This window comes from Phasianus colchicus, chromosome 37 (genome assembly GCF_987193195.1).
Source record: "Phasianus colchicus chromosome 37, bPhaCol1.hap1.1, whole genome shotgun sequence".
NCBI classification, from domain to species: Eukaryota; Metazoa; Chordata; class Aves; order Galliformes; family Phasianidae; genus Phasianus; species Phasianus colchicus.
In genome coordinates this window covers 1,016,455-1,042,436 of record NC_143472.1, presented here as the reverse complement: position 1 = coordinate 1,042,436, position 25,982 = coordinate 1,016,455, and the positions used below count along the sequence as shown (strand labels likewise).

At 64.5% G+C, this 25,982-nt stretch overlaps 2 protein-coding genes across 21 annotated transcripts in view; both read left to right on the top strand.

Moving 5' to 3' along the window:
• Positions 1-12,928, top strand: part of SF3B2 (splicing factor 3b subunit 2) — an 81,115-nt gene extending 68,187 nt beyond the window's left edge. For 2 of the 20 annotated variants that reach the window (XM_090129788.1, XM_090129780.1), the window contains 3 exons: positions 4,824-4,923; positions 9,905-10,093; positions 12,813-12,928. In XM_090129788.1, the coding sequence (XP_089985914.1) occupies positions 4,824-4,923; positions 9,905-10,093; positions 12,813-12,884 (361 nt within the window). In that variant the 3' untranslated portion in view covers positions 12,885-12,928. Of the gene's footprint in view, positions 1-4,823; positions 4,924-7,407; positions 10,128-10,212; positions 10,239-12,812 lie in introns of those variants that run through there. The other 18 variants (XM_090129776.1, XM_090129773.1, XR_016461259.1 and 15 more) reach the window with 17 other exon arrangements.
• A 1,001-nt stretch (positions 12,929-13,929) lies between these two features.
• The window catches only part of LOC149913450 (phosphofurin acidic cluster sorting protein 1-like), a 54,795-nt gene continuing 42,742 nt past the window's right edge, over positions 13,930-25,982 (top strand). The window contains exons 1-5 of the mRNA XM_090129582.1: positions 13,930-14,149; positions 16,629-16,716; positions 18,176-18,265; positions 22,055-22,180; positions 24,382-24,523. Of these exons, the coding sequence (XP_089985708.1) occupies positions 13,968-14,149; positions 16,629-16,716; positions 18,176-18,265; positions 22,055-22,180; positions 24,382-24,523 (628 nt within the window). The 5' untranslated portion in view covers positions 13,930-13,967. The remainder of the gene's footprint in view (positions 14,150-16,628; positions 16,717-18,175; positions 18,266-22,054; positions 22,181-24,381; positions 24,524-25,982) is intronic.

Below are 25,982 nucleotides of genomic sequence, written 5' to 3'. Positions count from 1 at the left end.
TCTCTATGGGGTCTGTGGTGTGGCTATGGGGCTCTATGGGGTCTGGATGGGGGCTATAGGGTCTCTGTGGGGTCTCAATGGGTCTCTATGGGTCTCTATGGGTCCCTATGGGGTCTGTGGGGTGGCTATGGGGTCTCTATGGGGTCTGGATGGGGGCTATGGGGTCTCTGTGGGGCCTCTGTGGGGTCTTTATGGGGTCTGTGGGGTGGCTATGGGGTCTGGATGGGGTCTGGATGGGGTCTGGATGGGGGCTATGGGGTCTGTGGGGTGGCTATGGGTCTCTATGGGGTCTGGATGGTGGCTATGGGGTCTCTATGGGGTCTGTGGGGTGGCTATGGGGTCTCTATGGGGTCTGGATGGGGGCTATGGGGTCTCTATGGGGTCTGTGGGGTGGCTATGGGGCTCTATGGGGTCTGGATGGGGGCTATGGGGTCTCTATGGGGTCTGTGGGGTGGCTATGGGGTCTCTATGGGGTCTGGATGGGGGCTATGGGGTCTCTATGGGGTCTGGATGGGGGCTATGGGGTCTCTATGGGGTCCGGATGGGGGCTATGGGGTCCCTATGGGGTCTGGATGGGAGCTATGGGGTCTCTATGGAGCTCTATGGGTCTTTGTGGGGTCCCTATGGGGTCCCTATGGGGTCTGGATGGGGGCTATGGGGTCTGTGGGGTGGCTATGGGGTCTCTATGGGGTCTGGATGGGGGCTATGGGGTCTCTGTGGGGTCTCTGTGGGGTCTTTATGGGGTCTGTAGGGTGGCTATGGGGTCTGGATGGGGTCTGGATGGGGGCTATGGGGTCTCTATGGGTCCCTATGGGGTCTGTGGGGTGGCTATGGGGTCTCTATGGGGTCTGGATGGCAGCTATGGGGTCTCTGTGGGGTCTCTGTGGGGTCTGTGGGTGGCTATGGGGTCTGGATGGGGTCTGGATGGGGGCTATGAGGTCTCTATGGGGTCTGGATGGGGTCTGGATGGGGGCTATGGGGTCTCTGTGGGGTCTCTGTGGGGTCTCTATGGGGCTCTATGGGGTCCGTGGGGTCTGTGGGGTCACTATGGGATCTATGGGGTCTGTGGGGTCTCTATGGGGCTCTATGGGGGATCTATGGGGTGTCTGTGGGGTCTTTATGCGGTCTGTGGGGTCTGTGGGGTGGCTATGGGGTCTCCATGGGGTCTGGATGGCGGCTATGGGGTCTCTGTGGGGTCTCTGTGGGGTCTGTGGGTGGCTATGGGTCTCTGTGGGGTCTGGATGTGGGCTACGGGGTCTCTATGGGGTCTGTGGGGTGGCTATGGGGTCTCTATGGGGTCTGGATGGGGGCTATGGGGTCTCTATGGGGTCCCTATGGGGTCTGGATGGGGGCTATGGGGTCTCTATGGGGTCTGGATGGGGGCTATGGGGTCTCTGTGGGGTCTGTGGGGTGTTTATGGGGCCTGTGGGGTCTCTGTGGGGTCTCTGTGGGGTGGCTATGGGGTGGCTATGGGGTCTGTGGGGTCTCTATGGGGTCTCTGTGGGGTCTTTATGCGGTCTGTGGGGTCTGTGGGGTGGCTATGGGGTGGCTATGGGGTCTTTGTGGGGTCTCTGTGGGGTCTCTGTGGGGTGGCTATGGGGTCTGGATGGGGTCTGGATGGGGGCTATGGGGTCCCTATGGGGTCTCTATGGGGTCTGGATGGGGGCTCTCTCTATGGGGTCTTTGTGGGGTCTCTATGGGGTCTGTGAGGTCTCTATGGGGTCTGTGGGGTGGCTATGGGGTCTGGATGGGGGCTATGGGGTCGCTGTGGGGTCGCTGTGGGGTCTGTGGGGTCTCTGTGGGGTCTCTATGGGGTCTTTATGGGGTCTCTATGGGGTCTGGATGGGGGCTATGGGGTCCCTATGGGGTCTGGATGGGGGCTATGGGGTCTGGATGGGGTCTGGATGGGGGCTATGGGGTCTCTATGGGGTCTGTGGGGTGGCTATGGGGTCTCTATGGGGTCTGGATGGGGTCTGGATGGGGTCTCTATGGGGCTCTATGGGGTCTCTATGGGGTCTGTGGGGTCACTATGGGGTCTATGGGTCTCTATGGGGTCTCTATGGGGCTCTATGGGGGCCCTATGGGGTCTGTGGGGTGGCTATGGGGCTCTATGGGGTCTGGATGGGGCCTATGGGGTCTCTATGGGGTCTGTGGGTTCTCTATGGGGCTCTATGGGGTCTCTGTGGGGTCTCTGTGGGGTCTGTGGGGTGGCTATGGGGTCTCTATGGGGTCTCTATGGGGTCTCTATGGGGTCTCTATGGGGTCTGGATGGGGGCTATGGGGTCTCTATGGGTCTCTGTGGGGTCTCTATGGGGCTCTATGGGGCTCTATGGGGTCTCTGTGGGGTCTTTATGCGGTCTGTGGGGTCTGTGGGGTGGCTATGGGGTCTCTGTGGGGTCTGTGGGGTCTCTGTGGGGCTCTATGGGATCTCTATGGGGTCTGTGGGGTGGCTATGGGGTCTGGATGGGGTCTGGATGGGGGCTATGGGGTCTGGATGGTGGCTATGGGGTCTCTATGGGGTCTGTGGGGTGGCTATGGGGTCTCTATGGGGTCTGGATGGGGGCTATGGGGTCTCTATGGGGTCTGTGGGGTCTCTATGGGGCTCTATGGGGGATCTAGGGGCTCTGTGGGGTCTCTATGGGGCTCTATGGGGCTCTATGGGGTCTCTGTGGGGTCTTTATGCGGTCTGTGGGGTCTGTGGGGTGGCTATGGGGTCTCTGTGGGGTCTCTGTGGGGTCTGGATGGGGGCTATGGGGTCTGGATGGGTCTCTGTGGGGTCTGGATGGGGGCTATGGGGTCTGGATGGGTCTCTGTGGGGTCTCTGTGGGGTCTGTGGGGTCTCTAAGGGGTCTTTGTGGGGTCTGTGGGGTCACTATGGGCTCTATGGGTCTCTGTGGGGTCTCTGTGGGGGCTCTATGGGGTCTGTGGGGTGGCTATGGGGTCTCTATGGGGTTTGTGGGGTCTCTGTGGTGTCTCTGTGGGTCTCTGTGGGGTCTCTGTGGGGTCTATGGGTTTTGTGGGGTCTCTATGGGGCTCTATGGGGTCTGTGGGGTCTCTAAGGGGTCTTTATGGGGTTTGTGGGGTCTCTATGGGGTCTTTGTGGGGTCTGTGGGGTCTCTATGGGGTCTGGATGCGGTCTGGATGGGGTCTGTGGGGTCTCAATGGGTCTCTATGGGTCCCTATGGGGTCCCTATGGGGTCTGTGGGGTGGCTATGGGGTCTCTATGGGGTCAGGATGGCGACTATGGGGTCTCTGTGGGGTCTCTGTGGGGTGGCTATGGGGGCTCTATGGGGTCTGTGGGGTCTGTGGGGTCTCTATGGGTCCCTATGGGGTCCCTATGTGGTCTGTGGGGTGGCTATGGGGTCTCTATGGGGTCTGGATGGCAGCTATGGGGTCTCTGTGGGGTCTCTGTGGGGTCTCTGTGGGGTCTCTGTGGGGTCTGTGGGTGGCTATGGGGTCTCTATGGGGCTCTATGGGTCTTTGTAGGGTCTTTGTGGGGTCTATGGGGTCTGTGGGGTGGCTATGGGGTCTGGATGGGGGCTATGGGGTCTCTATGGGGTCTGGATGGGGGCTATGGGGTCTCTGTGGGGTCTGGATGGGGGCTATGGGGTCTCTGTGGGGTCTCTGTGGGGTCTCTGTGGGGTTTGTGGGGTCTCTGTGGGGTCTCTATGGGGTTTGTGGGGTCTCTGTGGGGTCTCTATGGGGTCTCTGTGGGGTCTGTGGGGTGGCTATGGGGTCTCTATGGGGTCTGGATGGTGGCAATGGGTCTCTATGGGGTCCTATGGGTCTCTGTGGGGTCTTCATGGGGCCTTTGTGGGGTCTGTGGGGTCACTATGGGCTCTATGGGTCTCTGTGAGATCTCTATGGGGCTCTATGGGGTTTGTGGGGTCTCTGTGGGGTCTCTGTGGGGTCTCTGTGGAGTCTCTGTGGGGTCTCTATGGGGTTTGTGGGGTCTCCATGGGGGCTCCATGGGGGCTCTATGGGGTCTGTGAGGTCTCTAAGGGGTCTTTGTGGGGTCTGTGGGGTCTGTGGGGTCTATGGGTCTCTATGGGTCTCTATGGGTCTCTATGGGGTCTCTATGGGGTCTCTATGGGTCTCTATGGGTCTCTGTGGGGTCTCTAAGGGGTCTTTGTGAGGTCTGTGGGGTCACTATGGGGTCTGTGGGGTCTGTGGGGTCTCTTGTGGGGTCTTTATGGGGTGTTTGTGGGGTCTGGGTGGCTATGGGGTCTCTATGGGGCTCTATGGGTCTTTGTGGGGTCTTTGTGGGGTCTATGGGGTCTGTGGGGTGGCTATGGGGTCTCTGTGGGGTCTCTGTGGGGTCTCTGTGGGGTCTGTGCGGTGGCTATGGGGTCTGGATGGGGTCTGGATGGGGTCTGGATGGGGGCCATGGTGTCTCTATGGAGCTCTATGGGTCTTTGTGGGGTCCCTATGGGGTCTGTGGGGTGGCTATGGGGTCTCTATGGGGTCTGGATGGGGTCTGGATGGGGGCTATGGGGTCTCTGTGGGGTCTCTATGGGGTCTGTGAGGTCTCTATGGGTCCCTATGGGGCTGTATGGGAATCTATGGGTCCCTATGGGGCCATACGGGCGCTATGGGGCTGTATGGGGATCTATGGGTCCCTATGGGTCCCTATGGGGCTGTATGGGCACTATGGGTCCCCATGGGTCCCTATGGGGCCGTATGGGCGCTATGGGGCTGTACAGGAATCTATGGGTCCCTATGGGTCCCTATGGGGCTGTATGGGCGCTATGGGTCCCTATGGGTCCCTATGGGGCCGTGTGGGCGCTATGGGGCAGCAAGCCGCCCGTTCTGTTCCCGTTTAGCAGTGAGACCCCGCAGCTGTTCACCGTGGTCCCCGAAAAGCGAACGGCCACCGTGGGCAGCGCCATGATGGGCTCCACACACATCTACGACATGGCCGCCGTGAGCGGGGCGGGGGGCTTGGGGGGGCTTAGGGGGGGGGTGGGGTGGGTATGGGGGGATATGGGGGGATATGGGGGGTTATGGGGTGGTTATGGGGGATATGGGGTGGTTATGGGGTGGTTATGGGGGGATATGGGGGATATGGGGGGTTATGGGGGATATGGGGTGGGTATGGGTATGGGGTGGGGTCTTATGGGGGGTTATGGGGTGGTTATGGGGGGGATATGGGGTGGGTATGGGGTGGTTATGGGGGATATGGGGGGTTATGGGGTGGTTATGGGGGATATGGGGTGGGTATGGGGTGGTTATGGGGCGATATGGGGGGTGTGGGGTGGGTATGGGGGGGATATGGGGTGGGTATGGAGTGGTTATGGGGGGATATGGGGGGATATGGGGGGTTATGGGGTGGTTATGGGGGATATGGGGTGGGTATGGGGTGGTTATGGGGCGATATGGGGGGTGTGGGGTGGGTATGGGGGGATATGGGGTGGGTATGGGGTGGGTATGGGTATGGGGTGGGGTCTTATGGGGGTCTTATGAGGGGATATGGGGTGGGTATGGGGTGGTTATGGGGTGGTTATGGGGCGATATGGGGGGGTTATGGGGCGATATGGGGGGGTATGGGGCGGTTATGGGGCGATATGGGGGGGTTATGGGGAGATATGGGGGGTTATGGGGTCTTATGGGGGATATGGGGTGGGTATGGGTATGGGGTGGGGTCTTATGGGGGGGCTGGGGTGGGTATGGGGGGATATGGGGTGGGTATGGAGTGGTTATGGGGGGATATGGGGGGTTATGGGGTGGTTATGGGGGATATGGGGTGGGTATGGGGTGGTTATGGGGCGATATGGGGGGTGTGGGGTGGGTATGGGGGGATATGGGGTGTGGGGTGGGTATGGGTATGGGGTGGGGTCTTATGGGGGTCTTATGAGGGGATATGGGGTGGGTATGGGGTGATATGGGGGGGTTATGGGGCGATATGGGGGGGTTATGGGGAGATATGGGGGGTTATGGGGTGGTTATGGGGTCGTTATGGGGAGATATGGGGGGGTATAGGGTGGGTATGGGGGAATATGGGGGGGTTATGGGGCGGTATGGGGTCTTATGGGGGGATATGGGGTGGGTATGGGGTGGTTATGGGGTGATATGGGGGGGTTATGGGGCGATATGGGGGGTTATGGGGTGGTTATGGGGAGATATGGGGGGGTTATGGGGGGATATGGGGTCGTTATGGGGGGATATGGGGGGGTATAGGGTGGTTATGGGGTGATATGGGGAGTTATGGGGGGATGTGGGGTGGGTATGGGGTGGTTATGGGGCAATATGGGGTGGGTATGGGTATGGGGTGGGGTCTTATGGGGGCTTATGGGGGGTGTGGGGTGGGTATGGGGGGATATGGGGCGGGCATGGGGCGATATGGGGCGATATGGGGGGGTATGGGGTGGTTATGGGGCGATATGGGGGGGTTATGGGGAGATATGGGGGGTTATGGGGTCTTATGGGGGATTTGGGGTGGGTATGGGTATGGGGTGGGGTCTTATGGGGGTCTTATGAGGGGTTATGGGGTGGGTATGGGATGGGTATGGGGCGATATGGGGAGTTATGGGGAGATGTGGGGTGGGTATGGGGTGGTTATGGGGCAATATGGGGGGGTTATGGGGAGATATGGGGGGTTATGGGGTGGTTATGGGGGATATGGGGTGGTTATGGGGTGGGTATGGGGGGGTATGGGGTCTTATGGGGGGATATGGGGTGGGCATGTGGGGATATGGGTGGGTATGGGGGATATGGGGGGGTTATTGGGGGATATGGGGGGGATTGGGGGCTTTTCGGGGGGGATATGGGGGGGTTATGGGGGAATTTTTGCGGTCGTTATGGGGTGATATCTGGGGTCGTCCTGGGCTGATATATGGGGCCAGGTATAGGGTCATTATGGGGCGATGCATGGGGTCGTTATGGGGCCAGGTATGGGGTCACTATGGGGCAGTTATGGGGTGATATGTGGGGTTGTAATGGGGTCATTATGGGGCAGTTCTGGGGCGATGTATGGGGTCGTTATGGGGTGATATATGGGGTCATTATGGGGTGATTATTGGGCGATGCATGGGGTGATTATTGGGCGCACAGCCGCAGTAGCGCAGCGCCCCCTGCAGGTGATGGGGTGGAAGTGCAGCAGACGTGCAGGGCGCGGAGGTTATGGGGTCCTTATGGGGTCGTTCTGGGGCGATGCATGGGGTCGTTATGGGGCCAGGTATGGGGTCATTATGGGGCAGTTATGGGGCGATGCATGGGGTCATTCTGGGGCGATGCATGGGGTGATTATTGGGCGCACAGCCGCAGTAGCGCAGCGCCCCCTGCAGGTGATGGGGTGGAAGTGCAGCAGACGTGCAGGGCGCGGAGGTTATGGGGTCCTTATGGGGTCCTTATGGGGTCGTTATGGGGCGATTATGGGATGCAGCGCCATAGCAGCAGCGCCCCCTGCAGGTGATGGGGCGGAAGTGCAGCGGAGGCGCAGGGCGTGGAGGTCATGGGGTCGTTCTGGGGTCGTTCTGGGGTCGTTCTGGGGTGATTATGGGATGCAGCGCCATGGCAGCAGCGCCCCCTGCAGGTGATGGGGCGGAAGGGCGGCGGCGCGGCGGAGGCGCAGGGCGTGGAGGTTATGGGGTCCTTATGGGGTCGTTATGGGGTCGTTATGGGGCAGTTCTGGGGTGATACATGGGGTCATGATGGGGTCGTTATGGGGTGATATATGGGGTGATTATGGGGCGATGTAGGGAGTCGTTATGGGGTCCTTATGGGGTCATTCTGGGGCGATGCATGGGGTGATTATTGGGCGCACAGCCGCAGTAGCGCAGCGCCCCCTGCAGGTGATGGGGTGGAAGTGCAGCAGACGTGCAGGGCGCGGAGGTTATGGGGTCCTTATGGGGTCGTTCTGGGGCGATGCATGGGGTCGTTATGGGGCCAGGTATGGGGTCATTATGGGGCAGTTATGGGGCGATGCATGGGGTCATTCTGGGGCGATGCATGGGGTCATTATTGGGCGCACAGCCGCAGTAGCGCAGCGCCCCCTGCAGGTGATGGGGCGGAAGTGCAGTGGAGGCGCAGGGCGCGGAGGTTATGGGGTCCTTATGGCGTCCTTATGGGGTCGTTATGGGGCGATTATGGGATGCAGCGCCATAGCAGCAGCGCCCCCTGCAGGTGATGGGGCGGAAGTGCAGCGGAGGCGCAGGGCGTGGAGGTTATGGGGTCCTTATGGGGTGATTATGGGATGCAGCGCCATAGCAGCAGCGCCCCCTGCAGGTGATGGGGCGGAAGGGCGGCGGAGGTGCTGGGTCCTTATGGGGTCCTTATGGGGTCCTTATGGGGTCATTCTGGGGCGATGCATGGGGTCATTATGGATGCAGCGCCATAGCAGCAGCGCCCCCTGCAGGTGATGGGGCGGTAGTGCAGCGGAGGCGCAGGGCGCGGAGGTCATGGGGTCCTTATGGGGTCGTTATGGGGTCGTTCTGGGGTCGTTCTGGGGTGATTATGGGATGCAGCGCCATAGCAGCAGCGCCCCCTGCAGGTGATGGGGCGGAAGGGCGGCGGGGCGGCGGAGGCGCAGGGCGCGGAGGTTCTGGGGTCCTTATGGGGTCCTTATGGGGTCCTTATGGGGTCCTTATGGGGCAGTTCTGGGGTGATACGTGGGGTCATGATGGGGTCGTTATGGGACAGTTCTGGGGCGATGCATGGGGTCATCATTGGGCGCACAGCCGCAGGAGCGCAGCGCCCCCTGCAGGTGATGGGGCGGAAGTGCAGCGGAGGCGCAGGGCGTGGAGGTGATGGGGTCCTTATGGGGTCCTTATGGGGTCGTTCTGGGGCGATGCATGGGGTCGTTATGGGGCCAGGTATGGGGTCATTATGGGGCAGTTATGGGGCGATGCATGGGGTCATTCTGGGGCGATGCATGGGGTCATTATGGATGCACAGCCGCAGTAGCGCAGCGCCCCCTGCAGGTGATGGGGCGGAAGTGCAGCGGAGGCGCAGGGCGTGGAGGTGATGGGGTCCTTATGGGGTCCTTATGGGGTCGTTCTGGGGTGATTATGGGATGCAGCGCCATAGCAGCAGCGCCCCCTGCAGGTGATGGGGCGGAAGGGCGGCGGCGCGGCGGAGGCGCAGGGCGTGGAGGTTATGGGGTCCTTATGGGGTCGTTCTGGGGTGATGCATGGGGTCGTTATGGGGCCATGTATGGGGTCATTATGGGGCAGTTATGGGGTGATATATGGGGTCATTATGGGGTGATATATGGGGTCATTATGGGGTCATTCTGGGGCGATGCATGGGGTCATTATGGATGCACAGCCATGGCAGCAGCGCCCCCTGCAGGTGATGGGGCGGAAGTGCAGCGGAGGCGCAAGGCGTGGAGGTTATGGGGTCCTTATGGGTCCTTATAGGGTCGTTCTAGGGCAATGTATGGGGTCATTATGGGTCGTTCTGGGGTCATTATGGAGCGATATATGGGGTCCTTATGGGGTCCTTATGGGGTCCTTATGGGGCGATGCATGGGGTCATTATGGGATGCAGCGCCATGGCAGCAGCGCCCCCTGCAGGTGATGGGGCGGAAGGGCGGCGGCGCGGCGGAGGCGCAGGGCGTGGAGGTTATGGGGTCCTTATGGGGTCGTTCTGGGGCGATGCATGGGGTCGCTATGGGGCCAGGTATGGGGTCATTATGGGGCAGTTATGGGGCGATATATGGGGTCATTATGGGGCGATGTTGGGAGTCGTTATGGGGTCCTTATGGGGTCATTCTGGGGCGATGCATGGGGTCATTATGGATGCAGCGCCATGGCAGCAGCGCCCCCTGCAGGTGATGGGGTGGAAGTGCAGTGGAGGCGCAGGGCGTGGAGGTTATGGGGTCCTTATGGGGTCCTTATGGGGTCGTTCTGGGGTCGTTCTGGGGTGATTATGGGATGCAGCGCCATGGCAGCAGCGCCCCCTGCAGGTGATGGGGCGGAAGGGCGGCGGCGCGGCGGAGGCGCAGGGCGTGGAGGTGGCGCTGGCGCCGGAGGAGCTGGAGCTGGACCCCAGCGCCATGACGCAGAAGTACGAGGAGCGCGTGAGGGAGCAGCAGGCGCAGGTGGAGAAGGAGGACTTCAGCGACATGGTGGCCGAGCACGCCGCCAAGCAGAAGGTCTGCCCCATAGATTACCCCTGCTGCCCCAGAGGTCTGCCCCATAATGCTGCCCCATAGGTATCCCATAGATTTGCCCTATAACTTTCCCATAGGCATCCCATAATGCTGCCCCAGAGGTCAGCCCCATAGTGCTGCCCCATAGGTATCCCATAGATTGGCCCTATAAGTTTCCCATAGATATCCCATAGTGCTGCCCCATAGATACCCCATAGGTACCCCATAGGTCTGCCCCATAGGTATCCCATAGTGCTGCCCCATAGCTACCCCATAGGCATCCCAAAGATACCCCATAGATCTGCCCTATAGGTCTCCCATAGATATCCCATAATGCTGCCCTATAGGCATCCCATAGGCATCCCAAAGATACCCCATAGGTCTGCCCCATAGGTATCCCATAATGCTGCCCTGTAAGTCTCCCATAGGTATCCCATAATGCTGCCCCATAGGTATCCCATAGATTTGCCCTATAAGTTTCCCATAGGTATCCCATAATGCTTCCCCATAGATACCCCATAGGTACCCCGTAGATCTGCCCCATAGGTATCCCATAATGCTGCCCTATAAGTTTCCCATAGGCATCCCATAATGCTGCCCCATAGGCATCCCATAGGCATCCCAAAGATACCCCATAGATCTGCCCTATAGGTATCCCATAATGCTGCCCCATAGATGCCCCATAGATACCCCATAGGCATCCCATAATGCTGCCCCATAGATACCCCATAGTATCTCATTGCACAGCCCCATAGATGTCCCATAGATATCCCATAGCTATCCCATAATGCTGCCCCATAGGTCAGCCCCATAGGTACCCCATAGGTACCCCACAGTGCTGCCCCATAGATACCCCATAGGCATCCCATAGATACCCCATAGGTCTGCCCTATAGGTATCCCATAGATTTGCCCTATAAGTCTCCCATAGCTATCCCATAATGCTGCCCCATAGACGCCCCAAAGATACCCCATAGGTCTGCCCTATGGGTATCCCATAATGCTGCCCCATAGGTACTCCATAGATATCCCATAGATCTGCCCTATAGGTATCCCATAGGTATCCCATAATGCTGCCCCATAGATACCCCATAGTGCTGCCCCATAGGTACCCCATAGATTTGCCCTATAAGTCTCCCATAGGTATCCCATAATGCTGCCCCATAGATACCCCATAGGTCTGCCCTGTAGGTACCCCATAGGTACCCCATAGGCATCCCATAGTGCTGCCCCATAGCTACCCCATAGATCTGCCCCATAGATGTCCCATAATGCTGCCCCATAAGTACCCCATAGGTACCCCATAGCTCTGCCCTATAAGTCTCCCATAAATACCCCATAGCGCTGCCCCATAGATGCCCCATAGCGCTGCCCCATAGCGCTGCCCTATAACTCTGCCCTATAGCTATCCCATAGCTCTGCCCCACACCCCACAGCCCCCCTAAACCCAAACCCCCCCACCCCAAACCCACCCCAAAACCCCCCAGCCCCCCCCAACAACTCCCCCACACCCCCTTTCCCCAAACCCCCCCCCAAAACAACCCCCTACCCCAACCCCCCCACCCCCCCCACACCCCCAGCCCCCCCCACACCCCCCCTTACCCCAACCCCCCCCCCCCCAAAACAACCCCCTACCCCAACCCCCCCCAACAACTCCCCCCCCCGAGGCCCCCCACCCCCACGCCCCCCCCCATTCCTTTTCCCCAAACCCCCCCCTCACCCCCTGCCCCCCCCACTTCCTATTTCCCCAACCCCCCCACCCCAAAATAACCCCATACCCCAACCCCCCCCAACAACCCCCCCTCACCCCCCCACCTCATTGCTTTTCCCCAACAACCCCCCGCCCCCCCGCCCCCCCCACACCCCCCTTACCCCAACCCCCCCACCCCAAAACAACCCCCTACCCCAACCCCCCCCACAACCCCTCCACCCCCCCCACCCCCATTTGCTTTTACCCCCCCCACCCCCAGCCCACCCTTACCCCAAACCCCCCCCAAAACAACCCCCCCCTCAGCCCCCCTCACCCACGACCCCCACCTCATTTTCCCCAACACCCCCTCCCACCCCCAGCCCCCCCTTTTCCCAAACCCCCCCAACAACTCCCCCCCCCAATTCCCCCCCCCACCTCATTGCTTTTCCCCAACAACCCCCCCACCCCAAAACAACCCCCTTCCCCAACCCCCCCCCAATTCCCCCACCCCCCTCACCCCCCCACCTCATTGCTTTTCCCCAACAGCCCCCCCAGCCCCCCCTCACCCCAACCCCCCCCAAAAAACAACCCCCTACCCCAACCCCCCCACAACAACTCACCCCCCATCCTCCCCCCACCTCATTTTCCCCAACGACCCCCCCCACCCCCAGCCCCCCCTTTTCCCAAACCCCCCCAACAACTCCCCCCCCCAATTCCCCCCACCTCCCACCCCCCCACCTCATTGCTTTTCCCCCACAACCCCCCCCACCCCCAGCCCCCCCTTCCCCAACCCCCCCCAACAACTCCACCCCCACGCCCCCCCCCACTTCATTTCTTTTCCCCAACAACCCGCCCAGCCCCCCCCCATCCCCTTTCCCCAAACCCCCCCACCCCAAAACAACCCCCCCCACCCCCCTCTCCCCCCCATGCCCCCCCACCTCATTTCTTTTCCCCAACCCCCCCCCCGTCACCCCCAGCCCCCCCACCCCCAACCCCCCCCCCCCATTTAATTTTCTCCCCCCCCCCCCCGCAGCAGAAGAAGCGGAAGGCTCAGCCGCAGGACGCCCGCGGGGGGGGCAAAAAATACAAGGAGTTCAAATTCTGATGGCGCTTCCAACCCGCGGACCCCCCCCCATAAACCCATCCCCCCCCCCCCCCCACCTCCTGGCCCCCCCCCCAACCGAGAGCCCCCCCCGTTTCCTCCCCCCCCCCCCCCCCACTCCGCCCCCATTTTCTTTTATAAATAAAAGCACGTGTTCCAGGAGGCGGGGGGGCGTGGCTTCCAACGAGCCAATGAGCGCCGAGAACGGTGCGCTGGGGGGGCGTGGCCGGAAGCGGAAGTGAGCGGTCAGGAGGCGGTGCAGTGCGTGGAATAGCCAATGGGAGCGTGGGCGGCGGTGCGGAATAGCCAATCAGCTGCGAAAGGGGGCGGGGTTAAGAGCGCGGTATCCAGGCGGGGCCGGACATTGAGCGGCGTGTGGAATCAACCAATGAGTATCGTGAGGGGGCGGGGCTGGACGGGGAGAGCCAATGAGCGGCGCAGAAGAGAGGGACCGGGCTCGCGACTTCCGGGCAGAACCAGCCAATCAGCTGCGATGGCGGCAGGGTCAAAAGTTCGGCTTCTGGGCGGGGCCAGGAAATTAACGGCACCGGAGGGGGGGCGGGGGCGGGTGTGAATCAGCCAATGAGCAGCGAGGGGGATGGGCGGGGACAGCCAATGAGCGGCACAGGTGGGAGGGGCTTTCTGGCGGGGCATGCCAATCAGCGGCGCGGGGGAGTGAAAACAGCCAATGAATGACGCGGAGGGCGGGGCTACAGTGGTCCAGCCAATGAGCGGCGCAAAAAAAGAGGGGCCGGGCTCCCGTCTTCCGGTCAGGGCTAGCCAATGAGCGGCGCGGTGGGCGGGGCTCGGTGGAGACAACCAATGAACGGCGTAGAAGAGAGAGAGAGAGAGAGAGAGAGAGAGAGAGAGAGAGAGAGAGAGAGAGAGAAGGGCCGGGCTCCAAACATCCGGGCTTCCGGTCAGGGCTAGCCAATGAGCGGCGCGGTGGGCGGGGCTCAGTCGGTACAACCAATGAACGGCGTAGAAAAAAGAGAGGCCGTGTCCCAAACATCCGGTCGGGCCAGCCAATCAGCGAGGCTAAGGGGCGGGACCGGGTGCGCGGCGGCGGCGGCGGCAGCGGCGGCAATGGCGGCGTCAGCGGAGCGGACGGGAGGCCCAGGCCCGGTCCCACCGCCCCCGGCCGCCGGACAAACCCCGCCCGGTCCCGCCCCCCCCGGTCCCGCCGCCGCCGCCGCCCCCCGCCCGGTGCAGATGAACCTTTTCGCCACGTGGGAGGTGGATCGCAGCTCTCCGTCCTGCGTGCCGCGGTGCGTTCTGGCCGTCTGTCCGTTTGTCCGTGGGTCCGTGTGTCCCACCATCCTCCTCTACCCCCCCCCCCCCACACCCCAAACCCCCCACACTGACGACCCCCCCTCCCCATCCCACCCCCCCACCTCAAAACCCCCAATATTCCAACCCCCCCCACCCACACCCCAAATCCCCCCTACCCAACTCCCCCCATCCCCTCTACCCCAAAACCCCCCCACCCCAAATCCCCCCCGAGCCCACGCACCCCAACGACCCCCCCCCACACACATCCCCCTCCCACCCCCCACCCCACATCCCCCCCGACCCCCCCAACCCAACGACCCCCCCATATCCCCCCATCCCGTCCCCCCTACCAGAAAACCCCCAATATGCCAACCCCCCCCACCCTAAATCCCCCCCCAGCCCCCCTCCCCAAAGACCCCCCCACGTCCCCCTCCCAACCCCCACCCACCCCAATACCCATACTCGCACCCCCTACCCCAACACCCCCCACCCCAAACCCCCCTACCTCCAACCCCCCCCACATCCTCTACCCCAAAACCCCCCCACCCAAAATCCCCCCCCAGCCCACCCTCCCCAAAGACCTCCCCCACCCCACTACCCCCCATCCCACCCCCCCACCTCAAAACCCCCAATATGCCAAACCCCCCCCCACCCCAAATCCCCCCGACCACCCACCCCACCTCAAACCCGCCTCTACCCCATATCCCCCTCCCAACCCCCACCCCCCCAATACTCCCCCCATCCCACCCCCCCCACCTCAAAACCCCCAATACTCCAACCCCCCCACCCCAAATCCCCCCAAGCCCACCCTCCCCAAAGACCCCCCCCACCCCAATACCCCCCCATCCCACCCCACCTCAAAACCCCCGATATGCCAACCCCCCCCACCCCACATCCCCTCTACCCCAACAACCCCAAATCCCCCCCAAGCCCACCCACCCCATCGACTCCCCCCACATCCCCCTCCCAACCCCCCCTCACCTCAAAACCCCCAATACTCCAACCCCCCCACCCCAAATCCCCCCTACCCAACCCCCCTCACATCCTCTACCCCAAAAACACCCCTACCCCCCCCCAACAACCCCCATACCCCACACCTCCCACCCCTGCTCTCCCTCCCTTAAAACCTCCCACCCTTCCCAACTGTCCCCCCACCCCCCCTCCCCAAGCCCCCCACCCCAAAACCACCCCCTACCCCCCCCACCCACCCCCATATTCCGCACCTTCCACCCCCATAACCCCCAAAAACTTCCCACCCCCCCACCCACACCAACAGTCCCCCCCACACCCATTCCCAAGCCCCCACCCCAAACCCCCCCCACCCCAAACCCATCCTGTACCCCAAAACCACCCCCCACGACAACCCCCAGACCCCACACCTCCCACTCTGCTCCCCCCCCCCCTTAAAACCTCCCACCACCCCACTCCTCTCCCTGTCCCCCCACCCCCCACATACCCCACACCCATTCCCAAAGCCCCCCACCCCACCCCCCAGCCCAAAACCACCCCCCACCACCCCAACAACTACCAAACCCAACACCTCCCACCCCTGCTCCCCCCCTCCCCAAAAACCTCCAACTGCCCCCCCCTCCCTAACAGTCCCCCCACCCCCCCATACCCCACACCCATTCCCAAACCCCCCACCCCACCCCCCAGCCCAAAACCACCCCCCACCACCCCAACAACCACCAAACCCCACACCTCCCACCCCTGCTCCCCCCTCCCCAAAAACCTCCCACCCCCCCAACAGTCCCCCTACTCCCCCATACCCCACCCCCCCTCCCCAAGCCCCCCACCCCAAAACCACCCCCCACCCCCCCAACAACCCCCATACCCCACACCTCCCACCCCTGCTCCCCCCCCACCCAAAAAACCTCCCACCACCCCACCCCCCCCAACAGTCCCCCCACCCCCCCGTACCCAAACCCATTCCCAAACCCACCCCCTACCCCAACACCCCCCCATCCCAAAACCCCCCCCCCAAAAACCCCTTTCCCCCACACCTCCCACCCCTGCTCCCCCCTCCCAAAAAACCTCCCACCACCCCACCCCTCTCCCTGTCCCCCCCAACCCCCCCATACCCCACACCCATTCCCAAGCCCCCCACCCCAACAGCCCCCACCCCAAACCCCCCTACCTCCAACCACCCCAAACCCCCCCACCCCACACATCCCACCCCCCCACCCCAATACCCCCCCTCCCAATACCCCCCACCCCAAACCCCCCTACCTCGAACCCTCCAACCCCCCCCACCCCCTCTATGCCAGCACCCCCCCACCCCAAAACCACCCCTTCCCCCCCCCCAACAACCTCCCACCCCTGCTCCCCCCCTCCCCTAAAACCCCCCCCTGTACCCAAACCCATTCCCAACCCCCCCTACCCCAAACCCCCCCCCCCCTCCCCGTCCACCCCAGCACCTCCCCCCCCCAGGCCCCCACGCTGAAGCCGTTGCCCCCCCCCCCCCAAATCCCTCAGGCTGTTCAGTCTGACGCTGCAGCGGCTGGTGCTGCTCCGGGACGCCGCCAAGGAACCGGGGAACGTCGTCATTGCCGTTAAATTGCAGGTGGGGGGGGGGGCGGAGGGGGGAGAGTGGAGGGGGGGGAGGAGAGGAGGCCAATGGAGGCACTTCCGGGGGGATGAGGAGTCTGTTGGGGGCATTTCCGGGGGGATGAGGGGGGCACTTCCGGCGGGATGAGAGGTCTGGGGGGAGGCACTTCCGGTAGGGATGAGGGGTCTTGGGGGGCCACTTCCGGTGGGGATGAGGGGTCTTGGGGGAGGGACTTCCGGTAGGGATGAGGGTTGGGATGGCGGGACTTCCGGTGGGGATGAGGGGGTCTTGAGGGGGGCACTTCCGGTGGGGATGAGGGGTCTTGGGGGAAGCACTTCCGGCGGGGATGAGGGGTGGGAGGGGGCACTTCCGGCAGGGATGAGGGGTGGGAGGGGGCACTTCCGGCGGGGATGAGGGGTGGGAGGGGGTCTGGGGGGGCATAAAAATATTTGGGGGGGTAAAATATTTGGGTGTGGGGGGGGGCTGTTGGGTTGAGGGGGGGGATTTTGGGGGGGGATTTTGGGGGGGGTCCCAAGAGGGGTAAAATATTTGGGGGGGGGGCAGCAGGGAACTGGGAAACACTTTGGGGGGGGCTTATATGAGGGGGGGGGTTATATGGGGGGGGCAGTGCTCTGGGGGTTTTTTTTTGGGGGGGGGGCTGCTGGGTTGTGGGGGGGCGACTCTGGGGGGGGGCTGTAAGGGGGTGAAATATTTGGGGGGGGGCAGGAAACTGGGAAAGCTTTTAGGGGAGTGGGGGGGGGTCTTGGGGGGGGCTGCTGGGTTGAGGGGGGGGGATTTGGGGGGGGGGGGATTTGGGGGGGGTCCCAAGGGGGGGTAAAATGTTTGGGGGGGGGGGGCAGGGAACTGGGAAACGCTTTGGGGGGGGCTTATATGGGGGGGGGGTTATATGGGGGGGGGCAGTGCTCTGGGGGTTTTTTTGGGGGGGGGGCTGCTGGGTTGTGGGGGGGCGACTCTGGGGGGGGGGGCTGTAAGGGGGTGAAATATTTGGGGGGGGGCAGGAAACTGGGAAAGCTTTTAGGGGAGTGGGGGGGGGTCTTGGGGGGGGGCTGCTGAGTTGAGGGGGGGGGGATTTGGGGGGGGGGATTTGGGGGGAGGGATTTGGGGGGGGTCCCAAGGGGGGGTAAAATGTTTGGGGGGGGGGCAGGGAACTGGGAAACACTTTGGGGGGGGGGTTATATGGGGGGGCAGTGCTCTGAGGCTTTTTTTTTGGGGGGGGGGGGCTGCTGGGTTGGGGGGGGGGCCGTAAGGGGGTGAAATGTTTGGGGGGGGGGCAGGGAACTGGGATTTTTTGGGGGGGGGGGCTGCTGGGTTGTGGGGGGGGGGGGCTGTAAGGGGGTGAAATATTCGGGGGTGGGGGCAGGAAACTGGGAAACACTTTGGGGGGGGAGGGGTGGGTTTTGAGTGGGGGTTGGGGGGGGGTCATTTATTGCGCCCCCCCCCCCGTTGTAAACAGGGCTCCAAGCGGATCCTGCGCTCCAATGAAATCCCGATGGCGGGGGGGGGGGCGGCCGAGGCGGAGCTGCAGCTCACCTTCTCTCTGCAGGTGGGGGGGGGGGGGGGGGTTTGGGGGGGGGGCACAAAAAAGTGGGGGGGGGGCAAATGGGGATGGGGAGCAAAATGGAGGGGGGGGGCGGGGCAGAAAATGAGGGGGGAAGCACAAAACGGGGGGGGGGTTGGGGGGGGTACAAAATCGGGGCAGATGGGGGGGGGCACAAAATGGGGGGGCAGATGGGGGGGGCACAAATTGGGGGGGGCAGATGGGGGGGCACAAAAAGGGGGGAGCAGATGGGGGTGGGGGGGCGCAAAATGGGGGGGGCAGATGGGGGTGGGGGGGCACAAAATGGGGGCAGATGGGGGTGGGGGTGCAGAATGGGGGGTTTTGAGGTGGGGGGGCAGAAAATGGGGGGGGCACACGGATTTTTGGGGGGGGCACACCGGGACGGATGGGGGGGCAGACAGGGATTTTGGGGGGGGGGGGGCACACAGGGTTTTGGGGGGGAGGCATATAGGAGAATTGGGGGGGGCACACAGGAATTTTTTTTGGGGGGGAGGGCACTGGGACGGATGTGGGGGGGGGGGCAGACAGAAGGATGGGGGGGGCACACAGGTGTATGGGGGGGGGGGGGGGAGGGATGTCCGCTTTCCTTTGTGCCCCCCCGCCCCCCCCAATTTGACCCGTGCGCCCCCCCATCGAGTAGTGCCCCCCCCATTGCCCCGTGTCCCCCCCCCCCAACTAAGCCGTGCCCCCCCCGATTTACCCGTGCCCCCCCATTGCCCTGTGCCCCCCCCCAATTTGCCCCGTGCCCCCCCCCAAATTTACCCGTGCCCCCCCCACTGAGCCATGCCCCCCCCATTGCCCTGTTCCCCCCCCACAGCGCTGTGCCCCCCCCAATTTACCCATGCCCCCCCATTGCCCCGTGCCCCCCCCACTGAACTGTGCCCCCCCCCAATTTACCCGTGCCCCCCCCACTGAGCTGTGCCCCCCCCATTACCCCGTGCCCCCCCACTGACCTGTGCCCCCCAATTTGACCCGTGCCCCCCCCCACTGACCCATGCCCCCCCATTGCCCCTTACCCCCCCCCACTGCCCCGTGCCCCCCCCCACTGAGCCGTGCCCCCCCCATTGCCCCATGCCCCCCCCGCTGAGCCGTGCCCCCCCCCCAAATTTACCCGTGCCCCCCCCACTGCCCTGTGCCCCCCCCCACTGACCCATGCCCCCAATTTACCCGTGCCCCCCCCACTGAGCCATGCCCCCCCCATTGCCCCGTTCCCCCCCCACAGCGCTGTGCCCCCCCCACTGACCCGTGCCCCCCCCATTTCCCTGAGCCCCCCCCCATTGTCCCATGCCCCCCCCACTGAGCCATGCCCCCCCCACTGCCCCGTGCCCCCCCCCACTGAGCTGTGCCCCCCCCATTGCCCAGTGCCCCTCCCACTGACCCATGCCCCCCCCCCAATTTACCCGTGCCCCCCCATTGCCCCGTGCCCCCCCCCCAAATTTACAAGTGCCCCCCCACTGAGCCATGCCCCCCGCATTGCCCCATGCCCCCCCATCGAGCAGTGCTCCCCCCATTTCCCCGTGCCCCCCCCACTGACCCATGCCCCCCCACTGACTGGTGCCCCCCCCATTGCCCAGTGCCCCCCCCACAGCGCCGTGCCCCCCCCATTGCTCCGTACCCCCCCACACTGAGCAGTGCCCCCCCCCCAGTGACCCGTGCCCCCCTCATTGCCCCCCAATTGCCCCTTGCCCCCCCCACTGACTCATGCCCCCCCCCAATTTACCCGTGCCCCCCCCACTGAGCCATGGCCCCGCACTGCCCCGTGCCCCCCCACTGACCCGTGCCCCCCCATTGCCCCGTGCCCCCCCCCAAATTTACCCGTGCCCCCCCTCTGAGCTGTGCCCCCCCCATTGCCCCGTGACCCCCAATTTACCCGTGCCCCCCCACTGAGCCATGCCCCCCCCATTGCCCTGTGCCCCCCCACTGAGCCGTGCTCCCCCCCCCCAAATTTACCCGTGCCCCCCACTGACCTGTGCCGCCCCCCATTGCCCTGTGGCCCCCCCCACTGAACAGTGCCCCCCCCACTTTTCCTGTGCCCCCCCCACTAAGCCGTGCCGCCCCATTGCCTTGTGCCCCCCCCCCACTGAGCTGTGCCCCCCATCGAGCAGTGCCCCCCCCACTGCCCTGTGCCCCCCCCCACTGAGCCATGCCCCCCCCAATTTACCCGTGCCCCCCCCCACTGCCCCGTGTCGCCCCATCGAGCAGTGCCCCCCCCACTGACCCGTGCCCCCCCCATTGCCCCTTGCCCCCCCCCACTGACCCATGCCCCCCCCCCACTGCCCCGTGCCCCCCCCCACTGAGCCATGCCCCCCCCATTGCCCCCCCACTGACCCATGGCCCCCCCCCAATTTACCCGTGCCCCCCCCATTGCCCTGTTCCCCCCCCACAGCGCCGTGTCCCCCCCATTGCCCCGAGCCCCCCCCACACTGACCCGTGCCCCCCCCCAATTTACCCGTGCCCCCCCCCAGTGACCCGTGCCCCCCCCATTGCCCCCCCCACTGACCCATGCCCCCCCCCAATTTACCCGTGCCCCCCCCCAGTGACCCGTGCCCCCCCCATTGCCCCCCCCACTGACCCGTGCCCCCCCCATTGCCCCCCCACTGACCCATGCCCCCCCCCCAATTTACCCGTGCCCCCCCCCATTGCCCCGTTCCCCCCCCACTGACCCATGCCCCCCCCATTGCCCCTTGCCCCCCCCCACTGAGCTGTGCCCCCCCCACTGAGCCATGCCCCCCCCAATTTACCCGTACCCCCCCACTGAGCAGTGCCCCCCCATTGCCCCGTTCCCCCCCCACAGCGCTGTGCCCCCCCCCACTGACCCGTGCCCCCATTTCCCTGAGACCCCCCCATTGTCCCGTGCCCCCCCCACTGAGCCATGCCCCCCCCACTGACCCATGCCCCCCCCCCCACTGCCCCGTGCCCCCCCCCACTGAGCCATGCCCCCCCCATTGCCCCCCCACTGACACAGGGCCCCCCCCCAATTTACCCGTGCCCCCCCCCAGTGACCCGTGCCCCCCCCATTGCCCCCCCACTGACTCATGCCACCCCCCCAATTTACCCGTGCCCCCCCCATTGCCCCGTTCCCCCCCCGCTGACCCGTGCCCCCCCATTTCCCCGAGCCCCCTCCCCCCAATTTACCCGTGCCCCCCCACAGCGCCGTGCCCCCCCCACTGCCCCGTGCCCCCCCCAATTTACCCGTGCCCCCCCTCTGAGCTGTGCCCCCCCCATTGCCCCGTGACCCCCAATTTACCCGTGCCCCCCCACTGAGCCATGCCCCCCCATTGCCCTGTGCCCCCCCCACTGAGCCGTGCCCCCCCCCCAAATTAACCCGTGCCCCCCCCACTAAGCTGTGCCCCCCCCATTGCCCCGTGCCCCCCCCCACTGCCCCGTGCCCCCCCCACAGCGCCGTGCCCCCCCCACTGACTGGTGCCCCCCCCCCCAATTTACCCGTGCCCCCCCCACTGACCCATGCCCCCCCCACTGCCCCGTGCCCCCCCCACTGACCCATGCCCCCCCCATTGCCCAGTGCCCCCCCACAGCGCCGTGCCCCCCCCACTGAGCCGTGCGCCCCCCATTGCCCCATGCCCCCCCATTGAGCCATGCCCCCCCCATCGATCAGTGCCCCCCCATTTCCCCGAGCCCCCTCCCCCCAATTTCCCCGTGCCCCCCCACAGCGCCGTGCCCCCCCACTGCCCCGTGCCCCCCCCATTTCCCCGAGCGCCCCCCCCCCCAATTTCCCCGTGCCCCCCCCCGTCTAACCCTTTCCCCCCCCCGCAGTACCCGCACTTCCTGAAGCGTGGCGCCAACCGCCTGCAGGTGCTGCTGCAGCGCCGCAAGCGATACAAGCAGCGAGCCTTCCTGGGCTACAAGACGCTGGCCGTCGGCCTCATCGACATGGCTGAGGTTTGGGGGGGGGGGCGCTATTCAATCACACCCCCCCCCCCAGAAAAAGGTCCCTCAGACCCCCTCGCCCCCCCCCACCCAGATTTCATGCGGCCTAAAAGATCCCCTCGTCTCGCAGACCCCCCCTCAAATGCCGCCCCCCCCCCCCCCCCTCCCCAGTCCTTCTCCATCCCATATCCCACCCCATGTAGGACCCCCCCCCATCCCATGTCCCCCCCCCAGAATGGAGCCCCAGATCCCTCTGCCCCCCCACACCATATTTCCCACACCCTAAAGGACCCCCCACCCCACAGACCCCCCCCTGAAATGCCGCCCCCCCCCCCGCCCTTCTCCATCCAGTATCCCATCCCATATAGAAGCCCCCCATCCCCATACAGGACCCCCCCATCCCAATTTATGACCACCCCCACCCCATGCCCCCCCCCAGAATGGAACCCCAGACCCCTCTGCCCCCTCCCACCTCTTTTCCCATTCCCTAAAGGAGCCCCCCACCCTGCAGACCCCCCCACACCCTGTCCTTCTCCATCCCATATCCCACCCCATATAGAAAGCCCCCATTCCCATATAGGGCCCCCCCACGCACTCTGAGAGCCCCCCCACCCCATGCCCCCGCCCAAAAAAAGGTCCCTCAGACCCCCCCGCCCCCCCCACCCAGATTTCATGCGGTCTAAAAGATCCCCTCGTCTCGCAGACCCCCCCTCAAATGCCGCCCCCCCCTCCCCAGTCCTTCTCCATCCCATATCCCACCCCATATAGAAGCCCCCCATTCCCATATAGGACCCCCCCCATCCCAATTTATGACCACCCCCACCCCATGGCCCCCCCCCCAGAATGGAACCCCAGACCCCTCTGCCCCCCCCACCCCATTTCCCACACCCTAAAGACCCCCCCCCCTCCACAGACCCCGCCCCAATTCTCCATCCCATATCCCACCCCATATAGAAAGCCCCCATCCCCATATAGGACCCCCCCCACCCCCTGAGTAACCCCCCCACCCCATGTCCCCCCCCAGAATGGAACCCCAGACCCCTCTGCCCCCCCCCACCGCATTTCCCACACCCTAAAGGACCCCCCACCCTGCAGACCCCCCCCCAAAATTCCCCCCCCCCAACCCTTCTCCATCCAGTATCCACCCCATATAGAAGCCCCCCATCCTCATATAGGACCCCCCCATCCCAATTTATGACCACCCCCACCCCATGCCCTCCCCCCAAAAAGGGTCCCTCAGACCCCCCCGCCCCCCCCCACCCAGATTTCATGCAGCCTAAAAGATCCCCTCGTCTCGCAGACCCCCCCCCCAATTTCCCCCCCCCACCCATGGGTGCTGCAGCAGCCCAGTGAGAAGGGTGCCTTCCTCCTTATCCTTCATCCCCCTTCCCTCATCCTTCATCCTCCTCCCCAACTTGGGATCTGGGTTATGGGTTGGGGGGGGTCAGGACCTCACTTGGGACCCCCCCCCAATTTCCCCTCCCCCTCAATCTTCCCCCCCCACCCACGGGTGCTGCAGGAGCCCAGTGAGAAGGGTGCCCTCCCCCTTATCCTTCATCCCCCCTCCCCTCATCCTTCATCCTCCCCCCCAACTTGGGATCTGTGTTACAGGTTGGGTGGGGTCAGGACCTCACTTGGGACCCCCCCACAATTCCACCCCCCCTCCAATTCCCCCCCCCCCCCACCCATAGGTGCTGCAGCACCCAGTAAGGAGGGCACCCGCCATCCCTCCCCCTTATCCTTCATCCCCCCTCTCCTCATCCTTCATCCTCCCCACCAACTTGGGATCTGGGTTATGGGTTTGGGGGGGGTCAGGACCTCACTTGGGCCCCCCCCCCCAATTCCCCCCCCCCACCCTTAGGTGCTGCAGCAGCCCAATGAGAAGGGTGCCCTCCCTCCCATCCCTCCCCCTTATCCTTCATCCCCCCTCCCCTCATCCTTCATCCTCCCCACCAACTTGGGATCTGGGTTATGGGTTGGGGGGGGTCAGGACCTCACTTGGGACCCCCCCCCCAGTTTTGCCCCCCCCCACCCATAGGTGCTGCAGCAGCCCAGTGAGAAGGGTGCCCTCCCTCCCATCCCTCCCCCTTATCCTTCATCCCCCCTCCCCTCATCCTTCATCCTCCCCACCAACTTGGGATCTGGGTTACGGTTTGGGGGGGGTCAGGACCTCACTTGGGACCCCCCCCCAATTTACCGCCCCCCACCCATAGGTGCTGCAGCAGCCCAGTGAGGAGGGCCGGGCTCTGGTGCTGCACCGGGCGCTGAAGGACGCTGCCGTGCCGGTGGCGGAGATCCGAGTTCGTTCCTTGTCCAGTCAGCCCATCCACCCCGAGGCCAAGGGGAAACTGGCCGGTGGGCAACGAGGGGGGGGGGGTCGTGGAATTGGGGGGGGGGCATTGGGAGGTGCTGGGAGGGGAGTGGGGGGCAGTGGGAGGGAATGGGGGGGACTGGGAAGGGAATGGGGGGGACTGGGAGGGGAGTGGGGGGCACTGGGAGGGAATTGGGATTGGGAGGGAATGGGGGGGACTGGGAAGGGACTGGGAGGGAATTGGGGGGACTGGGAGGGGAGTGGGAGGGAATTCGGGGCACTGGGAAGGAATGGGGGGGACTGGGAGGGGAGTAGGGGGCACTGGGAGAGAAGTGGGGGAACTGGGAAGGGACTGGGAGGGAATGGGGGGGACTGGGAAGGGACTGGGAGGGAATTGGGAGGGAGCTGGGGGTACTGGGAGGGATTTGGGGGGACTGGGAAGAGACTGGGGGGCACTGGGAGGGAATAAGGGGCACTGGGAAGGGAACTGGGAGGTGCTGGGGGCACTGGGAGGGAACTGGGGGGACGGAGGGAACTGGGGGGGACTGAGAAGGGACTGGGAGGGAATTGGGGGCACTGGGAGGGAAAGGGGGGGGCTGGGAGGGGAGTGGGAGGGAATTGGGGGGACTGGGAGGGAATGGGGGGGACTGGGAAAGGACTGGGAGGGAACTGGGGGGACTGGGAAGGGACTGGGAGGGAATGGGGGGGACTGGGAGGGGAGTGGGGGGCAGTGGGAGGGAATGGGGGGGGACTGGGAGGGAATTGGGGGGATTGGGAGGGAATGGGGGGGACTGGGAAGGGACTGGGAGGAAACTGGGGGGACTGGGAGGGGCTGGGAGTGGAATAGGGGGAATGGGAGGTACTGGGAGGGAACTGGGGGGACTGGGAGGGGACTGGGAGGTGCTGGGAGGGGAATGGGGGGACTGGGAGGGAATGGAGGGGACTGGGAGGGAATTGGGGGCAATGGGGGGGGACTGGGAAGGGACTGGGAGGGAATTGGGGGCACTGGGAAGGGACTGGGAGGGAGCTGGAGGCACTGGGAGGGAACTGGGGGGACTGGGAGGGGACAGGGAGGGAACTGGGGGGACTGGGAGGGAATGGGGGCGACTGGGAAGGGACTGGGAGGGAGCTGGGGGGACTGGGAGGGAATTGGGGGCACTGGGAGGGGACTGGGAGGGGCTGGGAGTGGAATGGGGGGACTGGGAGGGAATGGGAGGTACTAGGAGGGAATTGGGGGGACTGGGAGGGAACTGGGGGGACTGGGAGGGGACTGGGAGGTGCTGGGAGGGGAATGGGGGGACTGGGAGGGAATTGCGGGCAATGGGAGGGGACTGGGGGGGACTGGGAAGGGACTGGGAGGGAATTGGGGGCACTGGGAAGGGACTGGGAAGGAGCTAGGGGCACTGGGGGGGACTGGGAAGGGACTGGGAGGGAATTGGGGGGCTGGGAGGGAGTTGGGGGGACTGGGAAGGGACTGGGTGGAAATTGGGGGCAGTGGGAGGG